Source organism: Chenopodium album, chromosome 9 (genome assembly GCF_948465745.1).
Source record: "Chenopodium album chromosome 9, dcCheAlbu1.1, whole genome shotgun sequence".
NCBI lineage: Eukaryota > Viridiplantae > Streptophyta > Magnoliopsida > Caryophyllales > Amaranthaceae > Chenopodium > Chenopodium album.
Window position 1 is genome coordinate 11,067,883 of NC_137842.1, and position 18,389 is coordinate 11,086,271.

General features: G+C 38.4%; 1 protein-coding gene across 1 annotated transcript; it reads right to left on the reverse strand.

The window, feature by feature from the left end:
* Positions 1-5,678: 5,678 nt before the first annotated feature.
* Positions 5,679-6,211, reverse strand: LOC145557434 (uncharacterized). The gene is made up of 2 exons (XM_081618617.1): positions 5,837-6,211; positions 5,679-5,696 (listed from the first exon to the last, which is right to left on the reverse strand). Exons 1-2 carry the CDS (start codon positions 6,209-6,211, stop codon positions 5,679-5,681), a joined length of 393 nt encoding a protein of 130 aa, XP_081474743.1.
* Positions 6,212-18,389: the final 12,178 nt, after the last annotated feature.

The following is an 18,389-nucleotide window of genomic DNA, read 5'->3' on the forward strand; positions in this document are numbered from 1 at the left end:
TATAACCTTTTCTCTGGTTGTCAGCAGTCCACATGTCAGTAGTTAAGGCAATCTTGCCCTTTGCTTTCCTCAACAAGGTTGCAACATTCTCCTTCTCAAGCTCATATCTTTTCATAATATCTTTTCTTGTTGTGTTGCGAGATGGCACTTTAAATCCAGGTTGGAGTGTCTTGCTATACTTTCTAAAACCCATATGTTCAACCATGCTAATTGGATACTCATGCAAAATAATCATCTCCGCCAAGTCTCTTCTTCCATCTTCTTGGTGGAATTCATAAGGGGCCAATGTCATCGTTTCATTCTTATCATTCAAGTTTTTTTGTGTACCAAACAATCTTGATTGTCGAATATCTTGACATACTCTCTTTGGACATATTTTTAAATGATCTTTCAAATGCGTAGTTCCTGCTTTCGACCCACCAGCAAGTAGCTTAGAGCAATGGTTGCACTCAGCTTTTACTGCATCACCAACCCTCTTTCTCTTAAAGTCAGACCACACTGCTGAAGTATGCCTACTAGTTATTGGTAGGACAGAAGGATCGGAATTAGTCTCCATGGGACTTTCATCGTCATCCAATGTAATTGGAGTATTACTAGCTGAAGTGGGAACACTAGCATTATTGTCATTCTTTGATGTCATTCTCCCCTAAAAACAAATTGCAGTAATTTAATGGTCAATTCATGAACAAATTAAACTACTACTTTCAACAAGTCAACACAAAACTTTTGTAAAAAAAAAAAAAAAAAAAAAAAAAAAAAAAAAAAAAAAAATTGACAATCACGCATCATCAAGTTAATCTTTTTTAATATCTATCCTATAATATCCATCCTAATATCTATATGACTTTCCTTTTTTACCAAGTTAATCTTGCATATAAATAAGACCATCACGCATCATCAAGGACATCAACCCCACAATTTTATTTTATTTTTTTTTAAATAATCTCCAAATTTTTTATTTTTAAAAAAATTGACAATCTCAATTCTCTTTCTCTTCTACAATGAAGAAGGACGCAGAGTTGAGTGTTTCCTGTAAAATTTCTGGTGCAAATGAAGAGAATGAAAGGGAAGATGATGATTGGAGTATCTAACCCTTGAACCTCCCAATTTCCCATACAAATACAAATTATCAACATATACTTTGAAATTATCAACATCTATGGTTAACAGTAGACATAATTGAACATACAAGTACAAATTATTCTATATCATGCAACTAGAAATACAAATTATCGTCATACAAATACAAATACAAAATAAAATGCAAATAGACACATGCAACTCAAAAAACAAGTAATCAAACATAATAGCAAATTATTCAAATTATTTTTCATAAAAAAAAAAATGTTTTTGTTACCTAGGAGTCTAGGACATACTCACAGACGCAAATCAATTTAATGAACTCATACATAATCAAACTAATGGCTTCTTAATTAATTTCTTAGTTGATTATTTAATTTATTTTTCATATGATAAAATGATAAGGGAAAAAATAATTGGGGGAAAAAAAAGAGAAAGAGTTAGAGAGATTACCTGGAAGAAATTCTGGTCAGATTCTTCGTTTACCGGCGACGAGATTCACAGCCTCAAAGGTGGAAGTAAGGTGACAGCCTGAGAGGAGTAGATCTGTTTTTTTTTTTTTTTGACGGAAAGGAGTAGATCTGTAGATGATGGAGGAGAAAGTGAGAAATGGAGGAGAAAGTGAGCCTGAGTGTGTGACGGCTAGGGTTGAAAGTTTGAGAATGAGAAATTGAGAGTGTGTGGGCTTTTTCCAGAAACTTCATTAATTAGTTTTTTTTTTTTTTTTTATATACATAATAAATAAATTAATGATATATGTACATATGGGTCGGGTATAATGCGGGTATGGGGCGGGTATGAGATGGGTCAGGCGGGGCTGGGCCGGGTATGGGGTGGGTCAGGCGGGGCGGGGCGGGGATGGGGTGGGTCAGGCGGGGCGGGGCGGGGATGGGGCGGGTATTGCCTAAAATCCACCCCCGCCCCATCACCCATGGCGGGTATGGATTTTAGACCCATCCCCGCCCCGCGACCCGCCAAAGCTATACCCATCCCCGCCCCATCGGGGCGGGGATGGGGCGGGTCTCCTACTAGACCCGCCCCACTGACATCCCTAGTCTCGGTGGACAAAGATCTTCTTCCGCAGAAGTTCAATGCCAATGACATCCCGAAATTCAGAGCAACTGATAATCCTTATTTTCATTTAAGAGCATTCGAAACGATAATGAGTATTAAGGGTATCGATAAGAAGGTTTTACCCTCTCTGTTCTCACTATCTCTCGAGACCGTTTGCCAACAATGGTTTTTTTTCTCTCGAGAAAGAAAATACCTCTACCTGGGAGTCCATAGCAAACGCTTTCGTTGATAGATACAAGTGCAACATTCAAGTTGAGACTGACCATAGGGAACTTGAAATCCTCAAGCAGAAAGAGAATGAAGGCTTCACCTCTTTCTTTAACAAATGGAGAGAAACCTCAGCTAAGATGATTGAGGTGCCAAGTGAAAAAGAGTCTGTAAGGTTGTTCATCAAGAACCTTCAAGAAAAATATTCCAAGCATCTCAAGTATCAAAATAATCTCCATACCTTCAAGGCCGTCTACGACATTGGGATCAATATTGAAGAAGACCTGGCTAAGTTAAAAGCTGTCAACAATAACTCCAACAGTGGCTGGAAAGGAAAGAAGAACGACAATCCTTTGTAACACCCCAATAATTCTCTCTTAAAAACCTGTGAGAAACCTGTATATAACCTGAACAATTTCAAGAGAATTACTGGCGTGCTACCGCCACGTGTTCAAACGTTAAGGCTATCTCAGAAATTTGCAGCGGAAAACCAAAACAGTTTTAAATAAACCTCAAAACAAAGGAATTAAATCAAAATAAGTATTACAAGTTGGAACCATTAAGGCCCTTATTCAAACCCCAATAAAAGTAGTAAGTGATTAAATTCAGAGTTCCAATAAATTCAAACCCAAAAGAATTAGTGTCAACTAAAATCGAATTAAAATAAATTCAAACTTTGCAAAATAAATAATATGGAAACAACCAACTCTCTACTCAAGATCCCACAACCCTGATGAATGCTGCATGTGTAAGAACCTGTGGTTATTCTACTCCCCAATATTACAAGTGTAAAAATTGGATCGTCACAGGGTCATTGAAAGGCGAAGGCCATGACCAAAGAAAGACACACACAAAAGCACGCAGTCAGCAAAGTTGAGTACATACAAGCTGCGAAAACAAATTGAGAAAATACCTAACATGCTACTAATATTCAAGCACAAACATCATTAAATACAGACTCAATTCACGACTCGATTGTCAAATTTATTAAGACCTCACTAATTAATATTAACTGACTCATTTATTTATTTCATTGGATTTAGCAATAGACAAGGTTGTCCAACCCATGTCCCATTTGGAACATCAATAAAGAAAAACCCCATGCCTCCTTTCGGAAACATCAATAAACATCCAACGACCACGGGCGCGACTCCGTGACCGTAGTTAGTATGAGATCTCACCTAACTCCTAGTTTTTAAAAAAATATATTTGAAATAAGAGACTCGGAGATCAGACGGCCTCGAGAAAAGTACACGGCTAATACCCCATGTACCCCAACCCCCGATTGCCATTACTCCAAATGTGCACCATTCCAGAGTTTTATTGCTCTTCCATCTTTCACTTTACGTGATTTACAGGTTTAGACTTAGTAATGACTCATATACATATCAATACAAACATCCCAAAAGCAATTCAATCAAACATGGCAAATTCTCAATTTAGATTCTTAATTTATTAGTGACAAACAAAATTTATTAATTATTCCATTACTACCTCGGTGTATAAACACCTTGAGTGCATAAAGCACCCCAAAACCTTAACCTCGTCTTACAAGACTTGAATTTCTCCTTTACTCATCCTGTTTACATAATCATGAACGAGTAATAATTTGATCTTTACACCAATCACATACCTTTGCCTTTAAGCGCACCTTGCATAGTTAAAGCACAAATAATACTTGCATTATAAACTAGTGCACATCATTTGAAATTCACAATGTATAACCAGACAATTTAACCCAGTCAATCCTATACATGATACTAAGTTCTCGATCCGTCCTTAAACATGCACCTACAAGCAAGGTTTCGTATCTTGTACGTACCTTGTGTAAACAATCCGGTTGGCCACTTTAAAACTAGAAGTCGTCTTCTACAAAGTCCTCTCCTAAACCAAACAATTAGAAATAAATCAATACCAAAGCAATTAAAATTACAGCAATACTAAACTACTTTAAAACCTCTTAAATCACCAAAATAAAGTCTTTAGATTGTCCCCAAAAATCAAAGTTAGTAATACAACATCCCAACTTTAAGTTTACATGTTAGAATTATGAAAATATAGTGTTTATATCAAATTACAGCAACTTTAAAGTGGGTAAATAAATCTGGAATTTTGTTTTAAATATATAAAATAACCCCATAAGCATAATTACTTGAATTAGTCATTATATAGCAAGTTAGTGTGTTAAAAACCCAAGAATATATCAATTCAATGCAATTAGAGGCTTCAAAATAAAAGGTATGAAATCTGAAAATTATTTTTAAAGTTAGAATATAAAGTTCAAAGCTTTTTCAATCACAAAATACTCACAATGATTATTTTGTAGGTTTAGAAGCATAAAAACACGAAATTAACACTACTTGTTCATAAAGATTGAAACTTTAATAAATCTGAAAATTTATTTATGATTAAGATAATTATATTTTAATGTAATTTAAACATAGTATGATTAGATAGTTTGTTTAACACGTAATCAAGCCTTAAAACATGAAAAATCAATGTTTTAAACCCTAAAATATGCAAAATACATAATCTAAAATTTTATATAATAATTTAGACATACAAAATCCATAAATTTATAATCTTTTGTAATTTATACATACTATTAAAGCCTAATAACAATAATTTTATAATTTAAATCAAATAAAAATTGTATCTTTAATCAAATTAATAAGAAATAAAGGAAGAGAAATAAGAGGAAGGAGAAGAGGGGAGAGCAAACTGCAAGTGCGGCGGCAGGGGGGCGCGGCGGCGGTCAGGTGGCGCGGCGACAGTCAGGTGGCGTGGCGGCAGCAGGGGAAAGCTTCGGCTTTTTTTTTCTCTGTTTGAGGCTCGTGAATGAAGGGGAAGAAGAGAGTGAAAGCTTCTTGTTTTTTTTTTTTTTTTTACGTGAGAGAGGAAAGAAGGGTAAGGGTTTTTATTTGGGCTTTATTTGGCTTTGTGTTTCCTAATTAGATTAGGAGTAATATTTGGGTTTTGGGCTAAAATGTTAAAATTGTTGTAAATTAGTTAAAAACATATTAGTTTACTTAAATCTTTTCATAAAAAAATAACTTATTTAATGAAACTGACATAAAAATATTTGTAAAAATAATATATAAATAAATTATAATTAAGTTAAAAATATGGGGGATTACAATCTACCCCTCTTAAAAGAAGTTTCGCCCTCGAAACTTTACCCAAAATCCATAGTTCCTCAAAAGTATTCAAACCTATGCGTTTTGTATTGCTGTAAATGGCTTGCTTCTCAACAAACACACTTAACAAATCGAACTGTGTACTCAATGAACTCATATTTGGCCAGAGTTTACATACTTTTATTGTATGTAAACGCACTAATGATGCATAATGATAACCAAAACATGCAAAAACGTGCAAAATCAAGCAATAAATGGTATAATTGAGGTAAAAGCGCGCGAAATTACATCGCATTCTTCCCCCCTCAAAAGAAAAGAATTACGCCCTCGTAACTCACCTCGTCAAACAACTCGGGATATTTGTTTTTCATCTCTTCCTCGGCCTCCCAAGTTGCCTCTTTGTACTCATGGTTTGACCAAAGGACTTTCACTATCTTCACATCTTTGTTTCTAGTACTACGCACCTTGTGGTCTAGTATCTTGACTGGCCTTTCTTCATAAGTTAGAGACTCATCTAGTTGAATAGTCTCCGGCTGCAAAACATGGGTTTCACTAGGCACATACTTTTTCAGTTGGGAAATGTGGAATACATCATGCATTTTCTCGAACTCCATTGGCAAAGCCAATTTGTAAGCCACTTTCCCCACACGTTGGAGAATTTCATACGGACCCACATATTTTGCACTAAGCTTCCCTTTCTTGCCGAATCGCATCACACCTTTTGTTGGAGAAACGTTTAGAAATACTTTGTCCCCAACATTAAACTCATCATCTCTCCTCTTCAAGTCAGCATAACTCTTCTGTCTATCTTGTGCTGCCTTGATACGCGACTGGATTAGTCTCACCTTGCCCACCATATCCTCAATGAAATCTGTACCCAAAGTAACCCATTCACTGTAATCATTCCAGCAAACTGGGCTTCTGCACTTCCTTCCATACAATGCTTCAAAAGGTGCCATCTTGATGATTGCATGGTAACTGTTATTGTAGGAGAATTCGATCAAGGGTAGGTGATCCTCCTAATTTCCTTGGAAATCTTAAGCACAAGCTCGCAACATGTCCTCCATGGTTTGGTTTGTTCTCTCAGTCTGACTATCGGTTGCAGGGTGAAAGGCAGTACTCATCTTCAATGCTGTCCCAAGGTTCTCTTGCACTTTTTGCCAAAACTTTGATAGAAACCTCGAGTCTCTATCTGACACTATGTCCTTGGGAACTCCATGCAACCGAACTGCAGGTGCGGCGGCAGGGGGGCGCGGCGGCGGTCAGGTGGCGCGGCGGCAGTCAGGTGGCGCGACGGCAGCAGGGGAAAGCTTCGGATTTTTTTTTCTCTGTTTGAGGCTCGTGAATGAAGGGGAAGAAGAGAGTGAAAGCTTCTTGTTTTTTTTTTTTTTTTTTACGTGAGAGAGGAAAGAAGGGTAAGGGTTTTTATTTGGGCTTTATTTGGCTTTGTGTTTCCTAATTAGATTAGGAGTAATATTTGGGTTTTGGGCTAAAATGTTAAAATTGTTGTAAATTAGTTAAAAACATATTAGTTTACTTAAATCTTTTCATAAAAAAATAACTTATTTAATGAAACTGACATAAAAATATTTGTAAAAATAATATATAAATAAATTATAATTAAGTTAAAAATATGGGGGATTACAATTCTTCTTCCAAAACCACCCACTCAAACAACGTTAGCACTTTTAATTTAGGAGAAGTCCTTGCTATGAATAATCAAGGACAAAAGAAACCATTTAGGAGAAACTTTACTCCTATTGGCATGAGTTATGACACCACATTTGATCGATTAAATGCAAAAGGTCTTATAACTCCTATTGGACCATTTGGAGACCCACCAGTCGAAAAGAGGTCGGCTAATTGGAACCCCAATTCACACTGTAAGTATCACCAAGGTAGGGGCCATCTCACCGAAAACTGTTGGAAGCTTAAGGAAGCTATCCAAGACCTAATCGATAACAACAAGCTGCCATTGCCCCCTGCCAGTAAGAAGCCAAGCATTGATAATGCACCTCTCGCTCACGCCTTGGCTATCTCTGATGAGGAAAACGATGTTGACCCCTCGTCTCTCATTAAACCTGTCAAAGAAATCCATGCCATTGAAAAAGACGAGAAGATATTCTTCGACGCCATGGATAGCCTTCTAGAACCGGCAAGTAAAGAAGACATACAATCGCTCACACTGTCTATGATTGAAGGGTCGCGCTTGCTACGTGAAACTCTCAAAGCTATAAAAGAACTTCAAAAGAAATATGACGAGGTTCCACTCCTGAAAGATGAACCCAAGAGAGAATTCACACCCATGAGAACGACTTATGAGGAAAAGTGTTTTCCTTTACAAGTCACTGAAAAAACCCAAGAAGAGTAATAGAATTTACACTCCAATTGGGGTCCCATATGCACAAATGTTCTAAATGCTCTCCGAGAGTGGCGAGATCAAACCTCTCGAACCGAGACCATTCGAATCATTGAAAAGGACAGATAGATATTACTGTCAGTATCATCAATCAAGGGGTCACACTATCAAAAACTGTTTTAAATTTAAGGATTTAGTTCAGAAAATGATTGATGAAAAGAAACTAGTCCAAGTTCCACAAGAGAACGATACAACCATTAATGGAGTTTGGGACAGTGATGAAGAAGACGTTTATTTAAAAGACGTAGTAGGATCTCCACCTTCTGTGTCGTACGCCATGGATGACTTTTGGGCTGAAGAAGACTCATCGATAGACGTCCTCACAAGATCCGGGAGAATGCAACCTCCCGTTTCAACACAACCTATGCCGACCACACAACAAGTTCCTATACCTATCATTGAAGACAATGATATTGTTAAGCAGTTTAAGAAGACAAAAGTTGAGATGAACGTATGGAAACTTTTGGCGACATCTCGAGAACATAGGTTGGCTGTAATGAATGTCTTGGACAAAATAGGGATAGATTCTAACACTACTCCTGAGGGGTTAGCCAACTTCCTCACAAGTGATCTTCCTAGTCCAATTAATTTGATCACCTTTTCTGACAAGAAATTACCTCCAAAAGGTGACAAACATTACAAGGCATTAAACCTCACAGTAGTTTGCAAGAGAATGAATGTTCCTATGACTCTTGTAGACAATGGATCGGCCATCAACGTATGTCCATTAGAACTGCGAGGATGCTAGGCATAAGGGATGAAGATTTAACTCCGTCTACACAAGGAATAAGGGCCTACAACAACACTCGACGTCAAGCTCTTGGTAAAATTACCCTGAACGTAACGGCATGGGCAATAGAACATGCTACTACTTTCAAAGTTGTATACATTAAAGCTTCGTTCAATTTACTGTTGGGGCGCCCTTGGCTTCATGACCTAAAGGCCGTCCACTCATCTCTCCACCAACAAGTAAAAGCTATAGTTGGGGGAATTCCTATCACCATCGATGCTTCGCCTATGAGGATCAAGTCTATAGAAAATCCAATCATTAATGTGGAGCACGATGAGGATGATGAAGACTTATGGGGCTTTAACGAAGAAGTCTCCTTAATCTAAGAAAATGAAAGGACCCCTCTTTGCCATGACCCCCATTCCAACATGGTTGTAAATGCTATGCTGAAGAAACAAGGACATTTCTCTTGGATGACCCTAGGAAAGAAGAAAGAAATAGCAAAGTCGCTGGAGTCACCTGGCCTCCCTAAGTTAGACACTTTCGGACTTGGTTTCCAACCGACTCGGAAAGATCTCAAGCGAGCCCAAGAAAAGTCAAAGGCACGTAGAGACGCTCGCATTCAAAAGAAAGCAATCCCAATGGATCAGTACCCTCTTACACTTAATGGCCAATTTATAAAAGAAGGAGAAGACTATCCATGCCATGAATTTCCCGAGCCATTTGTTGTAAACGGCATAAGGCCACCGGGATTTGAGATTTTCTTGGATTGTTATTTCACAGATGAAATCCCAACTCCTGTCCATAAGGAGAAAGCACCCCCATGCTTTGAATTTAACATCATGGGATTACTATTTGGGCGAGAAAAGAATGAGCCAACTTACAGAGAAGACAACTCCTCGCTCATTCAGACAGTCCTACAAAGCGAAAGCTTCGATCCCTCGAAGCTAATCACTCCAGCTGAAGGATCACTACAAGGGTGGCGCAAAACTATCAAGGTGACTACTCCAAGCGGAAGAAAAATATCCATCACAACAGGGCAAGGACCAATGTTTGAAGAATCGTCTGAGTCTGAGTCTAAGTCGGAGTCTCTCCCTATAGAGTCTTCTAGGTCTTTAGTAGAAGCACCTTCCCTTCCTATTTCTTCTCCTAGAATAGTTAGTGATCAATTCCATGAGGACATATCACTCTTTGATGTAATGATCTCATAGTATAATAATATTTCTCCTTCTCCTTATTTCTTGTGTTCTTCTCTAACCAAAGATGACGAGCATTGCTTAACTAACAATGAAAAAGACAAAGAACTTATTAAAGCAATGGAAACACTCGAAAAGAAAACACCAGTAATTGAAGAAACTGAAACGGTTGATATCTCAAATGATTCAACCAATAAAAGAGAAGTTAAAATCGGACTAACACTTAACGAACAAGAAAGAACCGATTTAATTAACTTAGTTAAAGAATTTATCGATGTATTCGCTTGGTCATACGAAGATATGCCAAGCATTAATAGAGAAATAGCTCAACACACTATACCACTAATTCCAGGAATGAAACCTGTAAAACAAAAGTTACGTCGAATGAAACCCGACGTACCTCTTAAAATAAAAGAAGAAGTCCAAAAACAAATAACTGCAGGTTTCATCAAGGTATCTAAATACCCCGAATGGGTCGCCAACGTCGTCCCAGTTCCGAAAAAAGACGAAAGGGTAAGAATGTGTGTCGACTATCGAGATCTAAATAAGGCAAGTCCAAAGGACGACTTCCCTTTACCACACATCGACATTCTGGTAGATAACACGGCAAATCACCCGCTCCTCTCGTTCATGGACGGATACGCAGGTTAAAATCAAATTCTCATGGTAGAAGAAGACATGGAGAAAACAACTTTTATAACACCATGGGGCACTTACTGCTACACGGTAATGCCATTCGGGTTGAAAAACGCTGGTGCTACTTACCAACGTACATCAACTGCCTTACTCTATGACATGATGCATAAAGAAGTCGAAGTATATGTCGACGACAGGATTGTAAAATCAAAAGACCGTCGAGGCCATCAAGTAGCCTTAAGGAAATTCTTCGAAAGGCTAAGAAAATATAATATGAGGTTGAACCCGTCTAAGTGTGCTTTTGGAGTCACCTCAGGCAAGCTTTTGGGTTATGTCATAAGCTCTAGAGGAATATAGATAGACCCAACCAAAATCAAAGCGATCATGTCGATGCCACCGCCCAAAACCGAGAAACAGATTCGAGGATTTATTGGCTGGTTGCAATACATAAGTAGGTTCATATCAAAATTGACGGCAATATGTGAACCAATCTTCAAAAAGCTCAAGAAGAATGTACCAGTAATATGGGATGACGAGTGCCAAAAAGCCTTTGAAAAGATCAAAGCATATCTCGTAAATCCTCCCGTATTAGCACCGGCACTTCCCGTAATACCTCTTAGGTTATATTTGACGGTTACCAAAGAAACAATGGGAGCTATGCTAGCACAAGAAGTAGAAGGCAATTAAAAAAGCAATCTACTATTTAAGCAAGAAGATGCTCGAATACGAAGCACGTTATACACCACTCGAGAAGTTGTGCCTCGCCTTGGTATGGGCCACAACCAAGTTAAGACATTACATGCTAGTGCATACCGTCTTCATAGTCTCCCGATTAGATCCACTCAAGTATCTATTTGAGAAATCTACACTCAATGGACGCATATCGAGATGGATAGTCAATCTAGCCCAGTTTAATGTAAGGTTTATGCCACAAAAAGCTATCAAAGGATTCGTGGTGTCAGACTTTCTAGCAGACTTCCCAATAAAAGACTCGACGCCAATACAAGACAATGAATTTCCAGATGAAGACTTAATGGTCACTGAAGATGATACCTGGACCTTATACTTCGACGGAGCCTCAAACCAAAAGGGATATGGCGTTGGAGTATTACTAGTATCACCTAAAGAAGAGCATGTTCCAATCTCCATAAAGCTTTATTTTGACGTAACCATCAATGCTGGTGAATATGAAGCATGCGTGGTAGGCCTTGAAACAGCTTTGGCATTGGGAGTAAAAAAGTTAAGGATATTCGGAGACTCTTCTTTAATTATCAATCAAATATCTAAAAGGTGGAAAGTAAGGAGCGAAAGTCTAGCCCCTTACCAAACCTATCTGGAAACTCTCACCGATCAGTTAGAGAAGGTAGAATACACATATCTACCTGGGGAAGAAAATCAATTTGCTGATGCCTTGTCAAGACTAGCCTCAATGGTTAGGATTCCCACGGAAATCGAGCAAATGCCTCTAACTATAGAAAAAAGGCAAAAACCAGCATACATCCAGGCTATAGAAGACGACGAAGTAGTCCAAGACGACGAAGAAGAAGAAGAACCGTGGTACACGGATATACTCAATTATGTCACCAAAGGAAAATACCCTCTCCACGCTGACAAAAGAGCAAAACGAGCATTAAGACTCTTGGCTTCCGAATATGTACTTATAGGCAACGAGCTACATAAAAGGGTACCTAAGGGTCGAGCTCTCTTATGCGTAGGAAAAAAGGATGCATAAAGAGCAATGAGAATAGTCCACGAAGGAATCTGTGGCACTCATATAAATGGCAAAATGTTAGTCCAAAAAATAATGCGAGAAGGATATTATTGGACTACAATGAATAGGGATTGCCATCAATATGTAAAAAGATGCCCTAAGTGCCAAATCTATGCCAATTTACAACATGTTCCTCCATCCTTACTCTACACCTATACGTCGCCATGGCCATTCTCTACGTGGGGAATTGACATCATCGGCAAAATCACTCCCCCAGGAATAGGAGGCCACGAATATATATTAGTAGCAATTGATTACTTCACGAAGTGGGTCGAAGCGCAATCATACGCTAAACTCACTGCAAAACATGTAGCACTCTTTATTGATAGGAATATTATTTGTCGATATGGAGTCCCACATGAAATGATAAGTGACAATGGAACTCACTTTCAAGCCGAATGTGAAGAATTGTTACAAAAATATAGCATTCAACATCATCATTCTTCCCCTTACAAACCTCAAGCAAATGGAGCAGTCGAGGCAGCTAATAAAAATCTAAAGACTATCATCGAGAAAATGACGGAAAATTATAAAGATTGGCCTGACAAACTTCACTTCGCATTGTGGGGTTACCGCACGTCAATCCGTACGTCAACAGGAAATACGCCATTTTCCTTAGTATATGGAATGGATGTCGTACAACCTGTCGAACTAGAAATTCCATCTCTACGCATCGCGTTAGAGAGCAAACTCGATGAAGTTGAATGGACTAGGGCAAGATATGAAGAACTAATTTTACTCGATGAAAAACGACTAGAAGCTCTACATCACACTTAGTGTTATCAAACTCGTATGGCTAGGCATTTTAATAAGAAGGTCAAGACAAGAAACATCAAAGTAGGAGACTTGGTGTTAAAAGCATTAAGGAAAAATGTTTTAGATCCAAGGGGAAAATTTAGACCTAATTGGTCTGGACCCTACATTGTCAAAACAATCCTGTCAGGAGGTGCAGCAAAACTATCTGATATGGATGGCAATAAGTTCTCGAACATGACAAATCTTGACTAACTTAAGAAGTACTACCCATAATTACTTGAGTAGGATACTCAAGAGAGCTACGTTTGGCCTGATTTCTTAAGAAAGGATACGTAGGCAACCCTTTACGGGTGCGGCCACTTTATTTTTCGACATTCTCGCGTCCCAGAATTAATTAAAAATTCGACAGAAGATCGGCAAAATATCGGCGTCGCAGAGAAAACTCTGGCGCCAGCCAACGACCGTCAGCGCCAGCCGACGGCACTGTCGCCTAACGCCAGACTGCTGTGGCCGGCGCCAGTCGCAGATAAGCGACGCCAATTCACAGCTAAATTCTGGGCATATTTCGGTGTTTTTCGGAAAATTTTCGACTTCCGTACTCGAAGAAAGTCTGGAAAATTAATTTTTTTCGGTTTTCATTGCTTTAATAAAATAAATTTAAAGTAAATAATTAATTAAAAGCTGAAATTTCATTAATAAAATAAAATTACATTATTGATGGAATTTTAATAAAGCTGAAATAAATTAACTTTAAATAAAAAAATATAAACTAAGTCTAGTAATTGGAAATCAAGCAATGCTCCTAATCTTTCTTTTCTTTCCTAGCCCTTTTCCAATTTTTGTCTGCTTCCTCCTCCTCATCCATAACCTTAGCTAGTAGGCATCCTTTAGAGGACCTACATTCAATCTTAGAGTAGATAGTTTCCCCTTCAGCTAGGACTTCATGCTTCTTTTCTACCCAAACCTTTTTATATGTGGTGTCAGCTTTCCTTTTTCCCTTATCTTTTGTAGTACTTTTCTTCCTAGGCATTGCAGGTGTTTTGAATTCAACTCTTTCACCTAAGCGTTCCTTGGTAGGAATCACCCTGTCACCTAGACGACTCTTCACATCAGTTTTACCCTGATCTTTCTTCAAGTCCTTTGAAGGTTTCCTCAGCAACCACTTCTTCACATCATTGGGCAAGGAAGGAGGAACATTTTGGGAAATTACTTCCCATAAAGGTCTAGTACTCCAATAAGCATCAAATCTGTCTACTTCCTGGGAGACAAAGAACTCGTAGGGAGGACGAAGATCTCTGGAAGGAATATTCTGAAGTAAGCCGTATTGTCTTTTTACCCTGCAGGGATAGTAATAAGTCATACGAGACAAACTTGGAAGACGGCAGAAAGGTTGCTTGTTGACACCAACCATCCTTTCTATTTTCCACCATGAGATGACTCACTTGATAGCAAAATTGCGAGATTCGAAGACCCTTCTCCACTCATGGCGCCCCATTTTAGAGAAGTGTTTCTTCCTCCTCACGAAGCAATTCGGAGTGTACTTCTCAATCTTGTCCGGAGGGCTAATTAATTCTAGCCTTTCCATTAGCCACATCTGTAAAAAAAAATTTGCAATGCAAATAAATTATTATTACTATACAAAAATATATTTTTTGATTTCTGTAATTAAAAATATTATTTTTCTACCTGTAATAAAATTGGCCTGGAGAGCCTCGAAAAGGCGCTTTTGGGTTCCTTTTCAATTCATCAAGACTAATCATAGTCTCTCCAACTATCAATGGCATTGGATTTCTCCCTGATTCAATTTGTTCTAGTACGGTGGTTATAATTGATTGACCCTCATTATTTTTACCACTACTAAGGAAAAATTGATTAAGCATGCAAAATAAGAAAGTCCTTCTTCTATAAATATGAAAAGATTCAGAAAGAGGTTTATCAAAATAATGGCGAGCAAATTCTTTCAAATTAACTATGTTGCCATCTACTATTTTTGATAAATCCCTTTCTTTTAAATTGAAGAAGCGTTCAAAATCCTTGTAATAATATGCATCTATTCTAGGGATTACTATGAGGTCAATTGCAGGGAAACCTAAAATAGCACCAAATTCTTCCGGCAAAGGGCTAATTTCATCATACCCTATTCTAAAGCAATGAGTATGTATGAATGAAATCTAAGTCAAGATCTACCCCTTTAATACCATAAATTCCCCCCCAAGTGAGACTGTAGACACCTAAAAATGTCTCCCCAAAACCAAACCCAATGATGAACAACCTTTCACTGCCACTATTGGTTGGGTTTAGTATTTAATCCCGAGAGTGCTTAAAAAATCGTATTTTATTAAATTCATATTTTTTAACAGTCCATGGATTAGTCTTGATGTTTGGTAAAAGCATAGTTTTAATTTCAGCCCAAACTTATTAATTAATTTTTAGCCCAAGCCTTTTTTATTTTATTGTTTTATTATTTATTTTGGCCCAAACCCTTTATTTATTTTTATTTAATTATTTTCTTATTTTATCCCGAATAATAAAAAGTCAGAAAAGGCCCGAAATTATCAATCGGCACTTAAAATGCCGAAGGAAATTAGGGTTAAAAATGTATTTAGACGGAAAAACAGGCTGGAATTTCCCGCGCCACGGCAGGTACCTACCGTGTCACGGGAATCCTTCCCGTCTGATGGTGGGATTTTCCATGACACGGGAGGTATGCCGTGACACGGGACATTCCGTGTCTTTTCCGCGTAAACCCTTAACGCGTTTTTTATCCCGTTTTCTGAAAATTTCCCGCGTCACACCAAAAATGTACCGTGTCACGGGAAAGTGTACCGTCTGACGGTGGAGCTTCCCATGTCACGGTACAGTTTGACCGTGTCACGGGATACTTTTTTAGGGTTTTTATCATTTTAGGGTTCCGTGTGCTCCCTCAGCATATTTTCCCTATAAATACCCCTTCATTTCTGATGAACGGGGCACCGAGTAATTCGATCATTTTATTTTCTCTCTTCTATGCTTTAGCCTAAATACTAGTCTACCCTTTTCTACTTCAAAATTCCTTCTTCAAGTACTCAAAGGAGTCCATACTTCACTCGTGGTTCCATCCTTAAGCCAAGGCGTGAAAGGTAGAATTGTTTGAGGGTTTGGCCCCAAAATCAACTTTACTTTATTTAATTTAATTTAATAATTGCTTTATTATTTTCTTGAAGTTACTAACTCGTTTATTATTTTGTAGTTGCAAACAAACAGAATCAAAGTAAGAGTCATGCTCCTTTTATTTTTATTATTTTTCTAACGATTTTATGTTGTTGGAATTGTGATTAATTTGGTTTTGATATTAATGTTGTTCTATTATTTTATGATCACTATATTGCATGTTTAAAGGGAATATGTAATTGAAAATCACGCCTAATAAGATAATTTGGACAACCGGTTTAGGTTCCTTTTTAAGCTTGTTATTAATTCAAGTGATCACAATATTTTAGAATTATGTGTTGCATTAATATTCAACCAATTTAGCTAAATAATAGTTTGGAGCAAATTGAATATTCTGTTTGTATGCCTTTGAGATCGCATGAATGCTTTTCACTATAAGAATCGAGTAGAGGCCAATGCGGGCGAATGTGACTCCATGACTCACTTCGTACCATCATCCCCGATCCTCCTTTCGTGGTTCCGAACCATATGGAGTTAGTAATCTCATGGATTATGAATGGGGTGTAACCTTCACGGGTCAATCGTTGTTGCCTATCGTTGTCCCTTATCGTGGTTGCCTTTTTATGATCCGTGAACGGTTTACAAGTTCCTTAAAAAACTTGTTGGCGGCTCCCTACTTTATTTGTCCCTAATCGTTGTCCCTAATCGTAATGTCAATTCCCACTTCCTATGAGTGCCAAGCATATTCACCACATGCTTTTAACGTAGGCGCACTTCGAGCGACGCCTACAGAGACAAATCTAATTCTTTTCTTTCTTTGGCATTAAGAGACCGACACCATTCATGGGTGTATTGGGTAAAAGTTTTGGTGACTAGAGACATGATATTATTTTTCTAAGGCTAAGAATTATTTTATTTGCTGAAATTATGAAAAGAATCGGTTGGACAGGGGGCTATTTATGCACGAATTAGGAGCAGTTTTAATCGGGGTAGAGTACGGAGTCAGCGCTAGACGCCGCGATTGGTGCCAGACGCCAAAGCTTGGCGCCACACGCTAAGTGTAGCGCCTGGCGCTACACCCAATTGGGTGGCGCCAGCTGGCGCCAATCTGCCACGTCATGCGCGCTTTCTAAAACCGCGTTTTTACCTTAATTCGAGTCTACTAATGACTTTATAACTCCCTTATCTTTTCTAAACATCTTTTTATTCTTTTTTAATTAATATAGCTATTATATTATTATATTATTCTTTTTTGGATTTTATTTAGGTTAATTTCCAAGTTTTTTATAAACCCAAGCTTTTATTTGACTTTTCCTTTTTTCATTTTGCTTTTTGGGGGAGAAAGTCGGATACCCTCCATCAATAATAAAATGTTGGAATTTTTGCGCAAAATTACTTGTCACACTTTTCTTGCACACACAAACATGCACATAATAATAACAATAATAAAAAATGAAAAATAAAACATGATAAATAAAATAAACTAATAATAGTATATATATACAAAATATGTCTAAAAAAATGAGTCTAACTAAAAGGCAAAGTTCTATACAAAGTAAAAAAAAAAAAAAGCACAGGAACAAACTACGGCGCCGGGGGACGTACACCCATCATCTCGTAAAACTGCGCCGTACGAGGAGTAACCTCTCCACCAGCTCCAGCTCCAGTATCCTCGGGAGGAGGAAAACTCAGTACGGGTCCACTCCACCCAAGATCAACCTGAGGCTGAGGCTGCGGAGGCTGCTGCGATGACGAGCCAACCTCGTACATCCCACCACCTCTAAGAGCTGAGGTAACCTCTCCCTGGCCTACCGGTGCAGCATGAGCACCCTCAGAGGAAGAACCCGAGCCCTCTGCCACATCAGCACGGGCAGCCTCAGAGCGACCGCCTCTACCCCCTGACGTAGTGCGGCGACGTCTCGAGCTAGACCTCGCCGGATCCCTCCGCACCTCATGTCTCGTGCGGGTATGAGAAGCAATAGGCTGACCCTGCAAAAAAGAATTAAAATCATAAACAAGGCAAAATCGAAGCGGTAATGCAAAACATATGAAAGAAAGACTACCTCCTGAACGGCGTCGTCTCGACGGCAGGTAGCCGCATTCCTCATCCGGACAAGCTGGCTCCGGAAGGCATCTATACATCGTGCCATCACCGAAACCACCTCGCGCGAGAACTATCAAAGAAATAAGTCAGTAAACATGCATAATATATATGGACAAAAGTTGCAAATAA